This window comes from Lipotes vexillifer, unplaced genomic scaffold (assembly GCF_000442215.2).
Source record: "Lipotes vexillifer unplaced genomic scaffold, Lipotes_vexillifer_v1.1 scaffold444, whole genome shotgun sequence".
Taxonomy (NCBI): Eukaryota; Metazoa; Chordata; class Mammalia; order Artiodactyla; family Lipotidae; genus Lipotes; species Lipotes vexillifer.
The window spans coordinates 4,843,298-4,860,387 of record NW_006793488.1 but is presented as its reverse complement, the minus strand read 5'-3'; the positions used below and the strand labels follow the sequence as shown (position 1 = coordinate 4,860,387).

The window sequence follows — 17,090 nt, the reverse complement described above, 5'->3', positions numbered from 1 at the left end:
CTGCAAAGGAACTTCCTTCTCCTGTGTACAAAAAGAGATTTTTAAAAATTTTATTTCAAAGAAATGCATTAAGTTTTAAAATACAGGTTCGTATTGTTTTCCTGAACAAAGCTTTTTGTTCATTCATGCCACTGATTGTAGATCTAAGACACTACTTTAAAAAAACACCAAAAGCTTTATCCAACCTTCTTTAACACTGCCTCTGACAAATACAAACTATTACAAGAAGCAAACATCACTGTAATAAATGATCACAAAAAATAAATTTAAACTCTATAATGGCAACTATAAAAAAGACTTTGAATTAATGAGCAGTTTTTAGAATGAGAGCCTGTAAAATAAAGTTTTTCAGAGTGCGTTTCAAGCCCAGTCATGAGTTTAGGCTTTATGTTCCTGACTTATATGAATTTTAAATGTGACTCAGGGCTTCCCCTGGTGGCGCAGTGGTTGAGAGTCCACCTGCCGATGCAGGGAACACGGGTTCGTGCCCTGGTCCGGGAAGATCCCACATGCGGCGGAGCGGCTGGGCCCGTGAGCCATGGCCGCTGAGCCTGCGCGTCCGGAGCCTGTGCTCCGCAACGGAAGAGGCCACAACAATGAGAGGTCTGCGTACCGGAAAAAAAAAAAAAAAAGTGACTCTAGGACTTAAACCTGAAACTTCAAGGACTGAACAGCAACAACAAGAAAATTTACAAAACATTGAGTAATGGGTTGTTACACGTTTTCTTCAAGAAGTAATCCCTGGATCTACCAACCTCGTTTTCACAAACATGCTAAATAACAGCATCTCATCTGCTCACTTCATCCCAACAATCAAAGAATAATTTTAAAAAATTTTATTAACCTCTTCCAAAGAGGTTTAAAAAAAAAAAATCTAGCTTGGGCTAACGGTCCTATATGTACTTGACCACAATCCTTAAATGTCAGCATATTTTACAATAATATCATCATTATTATAAATATGAAAAACAGGATGAATTCAAAGACCAAAATCCAGACTTGTTTTTTTTTCCCACCAGCAGTGTATTCAGTAAAGTGAATGCTGAAAAGTAGGATCACTAACGGTACCAATCCACCTCCCAGCCCGCGACCCCAATCCCTGGGCGGCGGGTCCCAGCACTTGGGGTAGATCTGGGGCCCCGAGTGGGTTTACGTCATTGCACTTTCTACTCAGCGAGGGAGAAAAGGGGCTGGGAAAACATCCCAAGCAACTTAAAAAGAATCATCTCGTTGCCTTCAAACATCAATATTCCAGTTCCCCCTTCTCCGAACGTTTTACTAGCGAGGGACCAGATGTTTCTACCCTGCTTCATGTACTCACAGAAAGCTGCCAATAAACTCCAAGTAAACCTAAGGACGTGGGCGCCCCAAGGGCCCCCGAAGAGCTCTTCCCACGGCCGCGGCCGGGGATTGTAGCCGGCGCCGGGTCTCTGGGCGAGCAAGCGAGGCTCCGAGCCCAGAGGCCGACGGACGCGCTCCCTGGCGCCCGCCTAGAACGGCGGAGAGGAGGCCGGGGCTCGACGGGTGCCCGGCTCCGCTCGAGGTCACTCACCTCCCGCATCCCGAGGCTCCCGACAGGCCGCCGCGCACCCGCCCCAGGACGCACACCCGGACCAGGGCGCGCCCCGCCGCTGCGCAGCTCTCAGCCCCCGCGCTTCCGCCGTCCGAGGCCCGAGCGGGCGGGGATGGGCTGCGGCGAGAGCACTGGGAGCCCACGGCTCCCGGACGCCAAGCTTCCCCGGAACTCTAATTAATAAACCCGCCCCTGAAAATCTACTGGAGTCCCGTGTTTGAGAAGCGAGAAACGCTCGCGAGTTAACTAGCAATCAAGGTCAGGCCACCTGGGCGCACGCACACACCTTAGGAAAAGCGATTACTTAAAGGATGTAAACATGTCGGAGAAATTCTACACTGATAGGGGTCCCCTGTGCGGAAGCCGGCTGTTTTCTCTCCACCTTTAACGGCTGGTAGAGCTGATTGTGATCCATTGCTACTGCTATAGACTGAAATCGAACTTTCCCCATAGGAACCAGATTTGTCCCCGAAATTGTTAGTTTATTCCTAATATCACAAAAGAAGTGTTTTGTTTTGTTTTAATACATACCCCGATGTGCTCAGTCAAAATAAAATAAAAACAAACATTTTCATCCAGTCTGCTTGTTTTCTGCCCACTTCCTTTAACCCAACAAGAATGTGTACTTATGGCCCGGTTTAGGCTGATAGGTTGTCTGTTATGTGAACAGCGTGGCAAAAATAAGTTGGACTGGAGTTTTCTTTTAAAAAGCAAGCAAGCAGACAAGACCCCTCAAATCCAAACATTCCTTGTAAAAAATCAACTTGTGTTATAAGTAGATGCTATGGGTATTTCGTGTCATGACGTTTACAGAAGATATTTGTTTACATCAAACCAAAATATAATATAACCAGAATCTCTGCATTGTACCTCCAGTCCATTCAAAACAATACATACTTATTTCAAAACTCATCATATCCATTTCCTGGCAAATATGACGTAAATATACTTACATTAATTTACCTATTTTAATCTAAACCAAGTAAATTCAAAGCCCTTTTCCTTTGCTTTTGTATTAATGGACTTTTACTCTTTCAAAATACTAGCCAAGGAAGAGCCAGCTGTGAATATAGTGTTCTGAATCAATGCAAATATTAATGCAGGAAAAATTGAAGGATAATAACAAATAATAATCAAAATACAGTTTAAAAGCACACTATTTTAGAGAATAAAGCAGGCAATACAATAAGAATATAATATAAAACAAAATTAAAGTTTTCTTAATATTAGTTTAAAAGTTTTAATCAATTATTTTCAGACTTTGGGGAAAACATACATCCTTTCAAACTATATGGTTGTTAAGACAGTCAAAAATTCAGGAAAAATTAAAGATAACACCACAGACAACACCATTTATTTATCTTATTTTGTTATATTTTCACTTTGATTAGCTTCTTTTACTAACATGTTTTACCCAGACATAATTTTAGGGCAACTTGGAATATGTATTCTAATTCTGCTCAAACTAAATATGGTGGAGACAATGACTTTTCTTTGGCCACCGGAATCTATTTAGGAAAAAATGTATTTGATTAATTGATTTAGCTTTAACTTTTTAAAAATTGTACTTATTTATATTTTTGAAGGGTAAGGACTCTCTAGAAATATTCCAAAGTTACAGAGACAAGAAATAGTCTTAACAATGGTTACAATAAGACCAGAAATTAGTTTCTATGAATTCTCAGAAGTAATTTTAAGTTAGTTTTTGAAGTTATGTAAAGAACATTTTAAAGAGTACATTATCTTAAACTTCACAAAGAAACGTCCATTTGTAAATAAATAAATAGAGAAGTGTCAGTAATTTTACCCTTTGAAAAACAAAACAACGCAAAAAAGCCACTGAATAACAGGGGCTGCCGGGCCTTCGGTAGGCGGTTAATATGATGAAAGTTTGTGGACGCAACTAGTAGGTGAAGAGTGAACGCGTTTCCTCCTTTCCTCCCAGACCTCGGCGGCAACTCTGTGAGAGTGATTTTAACCAGAAACGCTGACCGACACGACCAAAGAGAACTTTGGGGACGAGGCGGGGGGAAGAGGCTGGGGGGTGAACTAGTCACTTTCTTCTTTGAGAACTTGGCGCCGCTGCTTGGGGGTGGGGGGAGGGTGGGGAGAAATCCCAGCTTGAAACCAGAGAAAGAAGAAAATTCGTGTAATTACCCAAAACTGGCCTTTCCCGTCTCGGGAGTTCTCTGCCGGTCGGCGGCTCGGAGTCGAACTTCACTATCGGGTTGACTTTTCTAACAAGCCTGACTGTGCCCCCGACCAGGCAGGTTAAGAGGACCGGAGCGTGGACGAGGTTCGCTTCCTGGGGTTGTAAGGGCGCATCTGCTTTTCCCGCCTTTCGCCAGAAGAGGCTGTAATCCTGCGACGGGCGCTGGCCTGGGCGCCCTCCCCGCCGGCTCCCAAGAAGCATCAGTCCGCGCCCCTGGTGCGCGCTCGGCGGTGCTGAGTCCAGGGCCCGCAGGTCTCGGGATTTGCCGGGATGTCGGTTGCGAGCATCCTCCTCTAACAACGATCCGCCTTTAGAGGCCGGCTTCTCCCTGGCTACGGCTGGGAACTGGAGCGTGTAGCCCGCAGAACAAGGGCGCAAGGAATAAACTCCGGAAACCCACCTTCCCTTGCTGCCCGGAGCGGCTAAAGAGCGACTTAAGTCACTTCAATCGGTTTCTTGCATTGGGCGCTTCCAATCACCCTAATGAAACGGAGGCACAGGTGAAGAAGACCTGGGCTCCGCCCCGGGGAGCCCACGGCGCCCGACGCCCTCACCTGGTCCCTCCAGTCTCCCGAAAGCCTCCGCAGACGGAAGGGGTGTAAATAGAATTTTGTCGTGGTATTTTCACGACAATACCGATGAAGACTATTTTTTTTAAGGGTCGTTTCTGGTGGATGGCGATTGAGAACTCACTGAGCCCCAAATCCTCTTTCAAACAGATAAGGAAACAGGCTCAGAAGTAGCCGAGGCGGCAGAGAGAACTACAGGTTTGGGGGCAGAACTCAGCCCCTTCCTCCCCCTCCGCCTCCCCCTAGCTCATCTCCCCCACCTTCTCCGGGTTCGCTTTCCAGGACTCTCTTCCCACGGGGCCAGTTCTCTCCGCAGACCCCGGGAGCAGGCGGCCTCCTGAGCCGACGACCACACGGGGACCTTCGGCACTCCCTCGGACGTCCCTCCTCCCCCCCTCTCCCCTCGAGGATGAGCACAGATTCCAGACCACGCGCACCAGCTGCAACAAAATCTCCGAAAAGGGCCGGCCCAAAGCCAGCTGCCTTGCGCACATCTACCCAGGCTAGGGCGCGCGGCAGCCGAGGCTCTTACAGGCGGTGCCCGGGCTGCCAGGGAATGGAGTATTGTCTTTCGGGACTTTGCTGGAAAGGCTCTGTCTGAAAAGCCTCCCTCTAGATCCAATCCGAAACCCCAGAGGCGGGGCGCGGTTAGGGAAACAAAACTGATTTTCAACTTACATGAGACACTCCAACTTCCCCCCGCCCTGGCCCGCCTTGGCTTCAGTCTCCCGTCACCCCAAGGGCTCAGGTCAACCTCCCTCTCCATCCCCAGCTCTGCCCGGTAGGGGATGACAGGCCCTGCTAGTGTCCGGAGCGTGGGAGGTGGCGGGCGAGCGAGGAAAGGCGGAGCGGGGCGGGACGGGGAGGGACGGAGTGTAACCGTATAAACGTGCGAGCAGCTGCCTGGCGCCCGCGCTGCGCTCCGACGGGAGACCTTTCAGCACCGCGGCCAAGGACATGGCTCCGCCCGCGTCCTTAACCCTTGTCCGCCGCTTCTGGATTTCAAAATCAGTCTCTCTGTCTCTGTCTCTCTCCACTTTCGTCTAAGACAGGGGGAGAATCACCTTGGGCACCTCTGGGTTGGTTGGTTTTTCTTCTGTCTTTCAGGATCCTAGGCGGAGAGCGCCAGCGAGGAGGGCCAGATGCCGGCGGAGGCGGGGCAGCAGGCGGACGGTGCGTGTTCCCACGGGACGAAGCTCAGCTGGGACATCAACGACCCGCAGATGCCTCGGGTGCGTGAAACCCCCGCGCGCGCGGCGCTGTCCATCCAAAGAGGAGGGATGTCCTTGCAGAGACTGTGGACAGACCTCACCTCCACCCCCAAACACACACCCCTGAGAGTCCTCCAGTGTACAGGGACTCCACAAATGGCAGAGCTGGGTTCAGAGATGTGTCTTCTCCCAGCTCTTACCTCGCGCTTGTTAGAAAACACGCCGAAAGCAACAGGAACTGTCAATCAGGCTCCAAGTTCCAGGTCATCTGGCGGGAGCCGGACACCTCGTCCTTCACTTTCTTTTAACCTAGGTGTAAATCCGCAGCCTCTCCTTATCCATTCTTTGCCATCCACGAGAAAGGTAGGGGAGAATCTTGGCTAACGTAGATAGACATCAGGGCTTCTCACGCAGCAAAACTGTGAGATAGGACCGTAAATCGCGGTGACCCGACTCTTATTAAACAGCAGGACTTGGGCCATTAGACACCTGCCCCAGCTGCCTGGATGACGCGCGGCTCCTGGGGGGGCCTCTATAGTCATGCCAACCAGGGCACAGGCGCCCGGAGAGCCCCTGGAATCCGGCTTTTGGACGCAATTTCTGAGATTACTTCTCTAATGACAAGGAAATCACCATCATCCGTTTAGGGTGAATTTGTTTTATTTTGTTTTGTTTTGACGGAACGAAGGGGTTTGGAGCCTAGTACAGGGAATGAGCTGCGCACTTATAATTGGTCATACTGGTTTGGGACAAGAACTGAAAAGTGACTTTAAAGTCCTGGGTGTAGGTGGAGGGAGAGTTAGGAGCGACCTGGGAAGCATTCGCAAAGGCGGATTCCTGGCAATGCTGTGGTATAGGGGTAAGAGACTTGGCCTTTATTCAGCATCTACTATGTGCCGCGTATAACAATTCATTAGCAAGGTTGTCTAGCCTCTCAAAGAGATCACTACTATTGGGATGTACATATTTGCAGTAAGTTTGTTTATTTTCAAGTCTGCCTACTTTAGAGTCACACTGTGCCATTTTTGTGAAAGTGGACCACAGTACAGCAAGGGCATCTCATTCTCACTGACTTCTGTCCGCATACATCTTCATAGAAAAAAAAAAATCTAATCTTGCATTTTAGAAATGAGCCACATCCAAATAAGGGAAGGATGGTTCCTCTCATGAGTATTATTCTGGACTTCCCATGTAAATGTGAATTATTTTTTCTCTGGGAGATTGGTTCTTAAACAGAGAGAAAGTGTGTGTGTGTGTGTGTGTGTGTGTGTGTGTGTGTGTGTGTGTGACATCTCAAAAGAGGCAGGTGCACTGGGCTATAGAAAGAGAACTGGAGAAAGAGGATCCTAGCCCTGCTCTGACAAACCAAAGGAGGAAGAGCAAAACTACCTGCATGACCTTGAGACAGTTCCTGAATTTGCCTTAGCCTCAGGTTACTCACCTGTCATCAAGCCGTGGAATTAGATAACAATCTTAAATTGTCGTCCAGATCTACTGTCATGTTCGGTGTGTGCACGCTTGTCTGTGTGTGACCACACGTGCTCCCCTGCACCAAGACATTAGAGCAAATGAAACCCAATCTAGGAGTCCTCCATTCTTGTTTTGATTTTAAAATGCAGTCTCTGTGTCTTCATTTTCAGTGTCACTACTTTGGTAGTGGGGGTCTAGTCTGTACCCTTGCAGGGGAGTGTGAACAAAATATTCTCTTCTGGAAAACTGTCTATTTGTTACTAAGGTCCTTCAATTGAAATATTCACTTTAAACACAAAGATAGAGCATTTAGCATAAACTTAGAGTTGCTAGCACATCATTATATATTTCATTTGTGATGTACCTTAAGTTAATGTATTGACTTATGTCAATTATATTTCTGAGAAAAGATAAATAATGCCTATTAGTAATAATAATGATTTCAACAATATCTCTGCGGTTTTGGAAACAAAACTGCCCATTTACCTATTACTGTTAGAATGTACAATACTAACGTGGTACACAAGTCTGAACTGTCCAACTAAGAATACTTTTGCTTTGCAGATGTTGGATCTAATTATCCTGGGCTGGGGGAAGGGAGAGAAGGTGTAAATGGCTTATTACTGTAATAATAGTTTTCTGAGCCTCTATCATACCAGGAAGGTCAGTGGGGCATGGCTGCAACAGATCTTTTTAAACCCCAGCTATGCCACTGGAGAAGTTTACCCATCTAATTTCCACTTCCTTATCTATTAAATAAGAGGAAGGATGCCTATGAGGCAAAGTTGTTGTGAGGATTGTAGATACTGCATAATGTGGCTTTATGGGCCATACTGTCTCTGTCCCAAATACTCAACTCTGCACTGTACTGAGAAAACAGCCACAGACCATACATAGACAAATGTACATGGCCATGTCCCATTACAACTTTATTTATGGATACCGAAGTTTGAATTTCATACAATTTTCGTGTGTCACAAAATGTAGTTCTTTTGATTTTCCCCCCAACCATTAAAAAATATAAAAATCATTCTTAGTTTGTGGGCTGTACTAAAACAAGTGGCAGGCTGGATTCAGCCCATGGTCCCTAGTTTGTACAAGAACCATACTGCAGTATAAATAATGCATAATATGCACAAAGGACCACCAAACATGAATAGTAAAGCAGTGCTCAGTATTTTATATATAACATTATTTTAGCCATGCAGTTCTTTGTGTAGTAGAATGACAATCCATATTGCTCTGGGAAGAGGTTAGCTTAGCAGGCTCCACCAAATGCTCGGGTTTACGTTATGGTTAGGCTGTCATCGTAACACCCTTGTAAACCTGGAGGGCTAATTTGGGAAACTGTTCATGTCTCTCTGATGTTGTGCTGGGTATCAAGCCAAGAGCTTTTGAAGAAAAAGCACTGGATGGAAGTAAAGATATTTACAGGCTCAACTGTATGTCAGTGATAGAACTTTCCAATCACTTTTTGCCCTGGTGCTTTACTGACTAACGAGAAAATATCTGTAACATTTCAATACACTGAGAAGTGGTATAACTTAGTGGTAAGGAGAATAGGCTCTGGAGTCAAACTGTGACGGCTCAAATCCTAGAGCCAAGTCTTACTAGCTGTGTGACCTTGGGCAAGTCAATGAAGCTCTCTGGTCTCCATTTACTATTCTATTAAATGGGGATAATAATAGTACCTATTGTCTGTATGCAGTATGAAGGCTAGATGAACGAATACATGTACAGCTTTTAGAATATGAGCACTGTGTAAGCATCAATTTATAGCCAGTTGTCAGAAGGGCATACCCAGGATGAGTGACATTTTGTAAGAGCACAGCTTCTGGAATTAAAAAGACCCAGTTTTATCCTAATGTGCTTGGGGAAGATTAAAGCCGTGCTGTCTCTGGTTTGGGCTTGATGAACTTGACTACCCGTCCTTCTGGGCGCCTTCCCAGGAGCCAGACCACTTCGACCGCTTCTGCGAGTGGCCGGATGGCTACGTGCGCTTCATCTATCGCAGCGGCGAGAAGAAGGCGCAACGCCATCTGAGCGGCTGGGCCATGCGGAACACCAACAACCACAACGGCCACATCCTCAAGAAGTCGTGCCTGGGCGTGGTGGTGTGTGCGCGGGACTGCGCCCTGCCCGACGGCTCCCGTCTGCAGCTGCGGCCCGCCATCTGCGACAAAGCCAGGCTGAAGCAGCAGAGTGAGCTATGGGACTGGGAATGGGGTGGCCTTGCGGTCGTGAGTTCCCTACTCCCAGGGAATTTCCCCTTCCTTCCTTCCGGAGGGTCTGGGGTCAGGTTGTTATTAATATTTCTCTCCTCTGGCTTTGCAGAGAAGGCATGCCCGAACTGTCATGCTGCTTTGGAATTGATCCCCTGTCGAGGGCACAGCGGGTACCCTGTAACCAACTTTTGGCGGCTTGATGGCAACGCAATATTTTTTCAGGTAGGTCGGGGGACACCACAGTTTGTGATGGACATTCTCATCATGTCACAGGGACCAAACCACCTGCCGTGTATCTCAGGATACCAAACCAGATACAGCTCTGGTGGCCAGAAATAGGTGCTGGGGCTCCCAGGGCCTTACCAGGCTCCTAGGAATTAGTTCAGCTACTGTGTGCTCTCTAAGGGGGAGAGGGTGAAGCTACTTATAGTTATTTTCATATGGCAAAAGGACTGTTAGGTCAGCTTTTAAGATGTCTATTATTGGTGCAGTTTTATTTGTTCAAGATTTTTTTTCTGGGCTTCCCTGGTGGTGCAGTGGCTGAGAGTCCGCCTGCCGATGCAGGGGACGCGGGTTCGTGCCCAGGTCGGGGAAGATCCCACATGCCGCGGAGCAGCTGGGCCCGTGAGCCATGGCCGCTGAGCCTGCGTGTCCGGAGCCTGTGCTCCGCATCGGGAGAGGCCGCACAGTGAGAGGCCCGCGTACCGCAAAAAAAAAAAAAAGAATTTTTTTCCCTGTCTCTTGGAAAAAACAAACAACTTGGGGTACTGGGAAAGGCACACTCAATTTTTGACCAGTGTTGCCAGCTCCCCTCAGAGGAATAATGTGATTCATCTCCTTATTAATGCAGGCCAAGGGAGTTCATGATCACCCAAGACCAGAGAGTAAATCAGAGACAGAAGCTAGAAGAAGTGGTATCAAGAGACAAATGGCTTCTTTTTACCAACCCCAGAAAAAGAGAATTCGAGAACCCGAGGTAATAGGGAGCTGACATTACACTTGTGGTCTGTGTTCACCGTCATCACAAAATGCACTGAGAATTATGTAAAATATGAATGTCATACCTTAATTTAAAAGGTTTGATTTTATGTGAAAATTATATGCCTCTAACAATGTCACTGAATCAACATTTTGAATAGGGTTTCTAATTCCTTCTTCTTCTTGATAAAAAAGCAGAATATCTCTACAGTTAATGATAGAGTGAGCATGTGAGCTGACATCCTAATACAAGGGCAATTATCGAATGGTCATACAGAAAGAAATAGGTGCATACCAATGACTGAACGGTGCATCTTCGAGAGGGTCCTTTTCATTATTTACATAGAACAGATAAAATTTCTTTGGGCAACTTGATCCAGTTTGGCTGTTCAACCAAAGTATGCCAAGGAGGCAGAATATTAGTTTGAGGATAAGAGACACTGGCCTTGTCTGAGCACTTTCTATGTGCCAGGCACATAGGGTTTAAGTCTTACACGTGAATGGGTCCCAAAAGCCTTAAGAATAAGTTACTGTTTATTAAGCCCCATTTTTTAACACCTTTATGGGAGTATAATTGCTTTACAATGGTGTGTTAGTATGCATATAGCCCCATATCTCCTCCCTCTTTAAGCCCCATTTTTAAGTGAGGAATCTGAGGCTCAGAGAGGTTAAGTAACTTGTTCAATGCATGAGGGACAGTCAGGATTTGAATTGAACCCAGGTCTGCGTCAGGCTCCTGAGCCTCTGCTGTTATGCACATAGTATAGGGAGATCAGACCATCTGCCACTCAGACCCACCCTGCCTGGCTACCATGGGCCCTCCTAATTCAGCAGTGTGGAATCCAAGCGTGAGCTCAAGCTGTGAAATTCCTGGACCATGCGCTCAGATCATGTTTCTGAGCTCCTAACACACCGCCCACCAACTGAAAGCTTGTTATTTGGTTGGTTGACGATTGTTATGGGTGAGGGTATCCACACAATTTACATCTTTATTTACAAATACAAATTTGTGTCATTTCTTTAGGCAGGAGAGAATCAAGATAACGGTGGTCATTTCAGCAACATACCTTCCCTGGAGAACGAGTTTGATATAATTCCTGACACTGGCTTCCCTGTTCCAGGGCAGCCTTGCTTTTCCTTTCCAAACTCGGATGCTTACAAAGCTACCTGTGACCTAGCTGCCTTTCAAGGAGATATAGTACCACCCTTTCAGAAATATTCAAACCCAAGAATCTTTTTGCCTAGGCCACCCTGCAGCTATGAATTGGCAGGCCCTGGTTACACAAATTCAGGCCCGTATTATCCCACCCTTTATAAAGACGCCAGCAGTATTCCTGATGACACGGACTGGGTTCATCTGAATGCACTGCAATACAATATCAACTCCTATGGCAGCTTTGAGAGAAGCTTTGATTTCACCAGTAAACAGTCTGGCTGGAAACCAGCTCTTGGAAAAGCTGACCTTGGGGAGAGCACTGACCATGGACAGTTCCAGGCTGCAGCCGCTCGCCCTTATTACAACCCAGAGCTTCCCTGCAGGTACCTCACGACGGCCCCACCAGCTGCTCCAGCCCTGCAGACAGTAATCACCACCACCACCAAAGTGTCCTACCAGGCCTACCAGCCCCCTGCTCTGAAATGCTGTGACAATGTGCGGGAAGTTACGAGCCTTTCTGGCTGTAACTATGATTCTGAAAACACCCAAATGTCCATCTACCTGGAAGACTTGGACCTTCCAGCTACAGTCGCCATGGCAGCCTCTCCAACAGCATCACTTCCTTTGAAAATTCCTGGAGATTGCCGGGCCATCAGACGCACTTTGTCTTTTCCTCAAGACACAGCACCCTCCTGGACAGATGGAGCAGAGACATGGGATGTGTGTCCATCTGGACCGGGGTCTACAATTGGTTATTCAGAGAGAATCAGTCCGTTCTTTAGCTATGACCATGAGGACTTTTGAACAACAGCCCTGGGGCACAGCATAATATTGGTCTCCATGCAGGTGGTAGAACATGACATGGCAACTCTCTCCTAAGTTGGGAGATTCATTTAGCATGCAAAGAAATATATATATTATATATGTATATAGATAATAGTAAAACCAATTATCAGTGGAGTAAATTATAGGTTGGAAATGTTTAGATAATCTAGGGAAATCTTGCACAGTATTTTACTTACTTTTTTATTTTTTTGCCATGCCACTCGGCTTGTGGGACCTTAGTTCCCAGACCAGGGATCGAACCCGGGCCCCCTGCAGTGGAAGCGCAGAGTCCTAACCACTGGACCGCCAGGGAAGTCCCTGCATGGCATTTTCAAACCCACTACAGCACATAGAATTAGGTCTGCAATGAGACTGTTCCAAATGAACAAATGAGCGTGAAAGTTAATGAGCTAAGTAAGTCCATTTAGTTTGTTAGCTGGAGTAGAAGTCAAGAATCCTGGCTCTCACCCCAAGCCTTTCCCCACTGGATCATATTAAGGGATTTCACAAATCTCTCTTCGGCCCTTAGGGGTTGTCAAAATAGCCTCGGGAAGAAATCTTTACAATCTTGTCTCCTGAGTCATTTCCTAAGATTTTATTTAGCATTTACGACCTGTTAAAATAACTTCAGGAAGTAATTTTGATCATTTTACCTGCAAAGTATATATTTATAACTTTTTAAGAAATCTACCATGTTGTAATGATAAAGTGCAGTTGTTTTTAAGAGAATTTTGTTTTCCAGTATCAGCTGAATACCATTTCTTAACATTGATGAATGTTTTCCTAACAGAGACAGCCTAACACTGATGATATGTATTTGGTGCATTTTTATTGTACTATAATATACATTTTTTCCAGTTAGGTTTCAAAATTAGAATAGAGATGTTTTATTCAAATTTAGCTTTACTGTTCCTTTGTTACTCCTCATAAATGTAATTGATAATGTTATTCAATTAAACATAATGAAAACATTTAAAAATAATGTAGCTGATGCTTGAGTTATTTCAAAACAAAAATAGGAAAAAGATGTTCATATTATAACCTGAGAAACAGCTGTTATAATAGATTAAACATATTAGTTTATTTAAGTTTTGTACTTTTAGAAAAAACTATTTGCTATGCTGATAACGGAAATCCTCTCCGAAACAGTGCACATACGTGCACACACACACACACACACACACACGTGCGCTTTTGCACAGCTCCCAGTGCTTAGTGAAAATATTCAGTTTTCAAATAAAAACAAACTACATAAATAAATTTTTGAGAATAGAGTGGGGGAAGGATTATCCTCAAATTTGCATAGAATACCCAATTTGCACAACTAAATTGCAGTAAATCAGATGCCATTTTAAATCTTTGAGCCTTACACACTGCTCACCTGATTCAGAAAGCCCTCATACACTGATGCAATAAATACATGCCGTACTGGCCACAAGATTAAATAAATATCAGCACACGCCTATTCCCTAGCCAACTTTTTCTCAAAGGAAAGGACGCGTAGTACACTCATGGACTACTTTTTTCTCTAGATTTCCACTGCCAAAACTCACAGCTTCTAATCGTACCTAACATTTATATAGCACTTACGTGAGCCAGACACTGTTCTAAGCCCTGAACATGTATTAATTTATTTAATCTTCATAACAGTCCTCTGAGCTACCTGAGAGAGGCCAAATGATTTTCTCAGTAAGTGGCAGAGCTGGAATTTGAATTCATCTCCAGAGACCCTGCTTTTAAGCACCACATTACATTAGCTTTGATAAGTTATTTATCAATGAAATCCCATTCGTACTTAGCAAGTATTGTACTTGCCACGAAGTAGAGAGTTTTATTACTTCTAAGTATTTACGTCCTAACACTGGATGCAAAGGATCCACGCAGTGCGGGTAGAAAGGGCAGGGATGGGAGTAAGCAGACTCGAGGCAAAGCCCTGAGGTAAGCATTTCCCAAAGTGTGGTACAAGTGTGCTCTGGGTTACAGGGTGATTCTAGACGGTCCACAAATGTTTTATGTTAATAGTTATGGATAACTATGGATAATAGTTATGGATTTATGGATGTGATAGGGAAAGATATAAATAACACATCAAACCTATGATTTCAGGATATTTTTGCCTAGACAAAGCAAAACAATGTTTTTGTTTTAAGGCAAGGTCATGTAAGGAAAAATATTAAGCAAATAATAGCACAGATGTTACAAGAAAATGCAAAAAAAAATCATCAAAATGGTTGAGAGCTTGTGCTCTGCTGCCTGTGCTTAGTCATGCTGGCTCTGCACCTTTGTAAAAGAAGGTTGCCTAGAGCCTGAAATAAATGGGATAGCCCATTCTCAAGGCTCTGTCTCCCAGGTTTGACCTTCAAAGGTATGACATTTTTCATTCACACAAAGATAAAAAGTTGCAGAACAGAGAATAACATTTGTCATGTTGGAGGTTTATTGTTGGACCTACCTGGACAACTGCTAGAACAAAGGACTATCACATCCGCTCTGGGGTCTAGCCGACCCCAAGAAGTTTGCAGCTATCAGCTATACTCCCTCCCCTTTTAATATAAAAGAAGCCTGAATTCTAACTTGGGTAAGATTCTTTAGGACACTAGCCTGCCACCTTCTCTGTCTGCTGGCTTTCCGAATAAAGTCGCTATTCCTTGCCCTAACACCTTGATTTACTGGCCTGTCACTCAGCGAGTAGTATGAGCTTGGACTCAGTAACAATAGTTTCCTAGAGCAAGGGGTCAGGGCGCCGAAAGTAACTGACTCAGCTGAAAATGGGAAATGGTGATGACAACAAGATTGTATAAAGCTGGAGCCTATGGGGCAAACAAGGCCAGGTGTGACGCTGGACATCTGCAAGTTTAAACCCAGTACTGAGGAGTCCAGACAGTGGGCAACACTCAGAAGCCAGGCTGTGGGACTTGATCCCAGAGGAGGCGGTGAAGACAGAACATACCTCAAATGTTGGCTGGGGGCCCCAGCTACGCCATCCTCCAAGGAGCCAGGTTCCGGGGCAGGGTGTCTGTGTAGCACAGATGAGTTCTTGCCAACTGAGCCACCTGAATATGGCGCAGGAAGATTTAGACTCTGGGTCATATCTATTGCTCTAAAAAACTGATCTTATTAGGGGGCAAAAGAGTTTTGTGGAAAATGAAAGGAAGTAGGGAAATTACAAGGGCCTAAATGTTATATTTCTAATACGAAATATTAATAATGACTATGAGTTATGAGTAATAACTATTTGATTCCTAATTTAAAGCCTTCAAATGAGGCCGGTGTAAATTAGAGCAGCCAAAGCTTCTGACATACTTTGTTCTGATCAGCTCATGATTGGGTTGAGCCCAAGCCTTCAATCAGACACCTGACTATATCAGCTATTCAGAGCAGAGGATAATGCAAAGGAGGTGAGGCCAGGCTGGGAGGTGACCCCTGTGATCAACTGTCCCCAGGTAGACTCAACCAGTGCCACGGGGCACTGAACAGAAATACAAGTTATTCACTTGCTAACCATTCTTTCCTCTCCATGAATAGTGCATAGTCCTGGAATAGACTTGATATACTTACCTGGAAGAACTTCAAAGTATTGAACCTAACCTCTGACAAATTGTTTCTATGGAACATCTGTTGGAGAAGCTAACGGAATTCTTTTCAAATTTTAGGATTTTTTTTTTTTAATTTATTTTTGGCTGTGTTGGGTCTTCGTTTCTGTGCGAGGGCTTTCTAGTTGTGGCCAATCAGACACCTGACTATATCAGCTATTCAGAGCAGAGGATAATGCAAAGGAGGTGAGGCCAGGCTGGGAGGTGACCCCTGTGATCAACTGTCCCCAGGTAGACTCAACCAGTGCCACGGGGCACTGAACAGAAATACAAGTTATTCACTTGCTAACCATTCTTTCCTCTCCATGAATAGTGCATAGTCCTGGAATAGACTTGATATACTTACCTGGAAGAACTTCAAAGTATTGAACCTAACCTCTGACAAATTGTTTCTATGGAACATCTGTTGGAGAAGCTAACGGAATTCTTTTCAAATTTTAGGATTTTTTTTTTTTAATTTATTTTTGGCTGTGTTGGGTCTTCGTTTCTGTGCGAGGGCTTTCTCTAGTTGTGGCAAGCGGAGGCCACTCTTCATTGCGGTGCGCAGGCCTCTCACTGTCGCGGGCTCTCTTGTTAAGGAGCACAGGCTCCGGACGCGCAGGCTCAGCGGCCATGGCTCACGGGCCCAGCCGCTCCACGGCATGTGGGATCTTCCCGGACCGGGGCACGAAACCGTGTCCCCTGCATCGGCAGGTGGACTCTCAACCACTGCGCCACCAGGGAAGTCCAGACCTTATTTTTTAGAAGGGTTTTACATTTACAAAATAATGGAGAAAATAGTACAGAGTTCATGTATGCCCTAGCACCGTTTCCCCTATTATTAACATCTAACATTAGTGTTGTATTTTTACTATAATTAATTGATACTTTTTTTTTTTTGCCGCACTGCGAGGCACACGGGATCCTAGTTCCCAGATCAGGGATCGAACCCTTTTCCTCCGCATTGGCAGGAGGATCCTTAACCACTGTGCCACCATGGAAGTCCCTGAGGTGCATCCTTGATACTAGGATTGTTAAGGCTCCCCAGGTGCTTCTGATGCGTAGAGGGATGTTGCGAACCATAGAAAGAGACAGTGAGAGACCATTTATCACTTTCTTTTGTTTGTAAATTCTATTTCCAGTGGTTTTCTTAGCACAACGTCTCACAGAATATTAGTTAAAATCATTCCATAAGATCCTAAAATTTTGGGGCTTCCCTGGTGGCGCAGTGGTTGAGAGTCCGCCTGCCGATGCAGGAGACGCGGGTTCGTGCCCCGTTTCGGGAGGATCCCACATGCC

General features: G+C 45.3%; 1 protein-coding gene across 1 annotated transcript; it reads left to right on the top strand.

Annotated features, from left to right (window-relative positions):
- Nucleotides 1-5,496: 5,496 nt before the first annotated feature.
- Nucleotides 5,497-12,198, top strand: GCM2 (glial cells missing transcription factor 2). Its single transcript, XM_007466403.1, has 5 exons — nucleotides 5,497-5,586; nucleotides 8,985-9,237; nucleotides 9,370-9,482; nucleotides 10,111-10,236; nucleotides 11,263-12,198. Exons 1-5 carry the CDS (start codon nucleotides 5,497-5,499, stop codon nucleotides 12,196-12,198), a joined length of 1,518 nt encoding a protein of 505 aa, XP_007466465.1.
- Nucleotides 12,199-17,090: the final 4,892 nt, after the last annotated feature.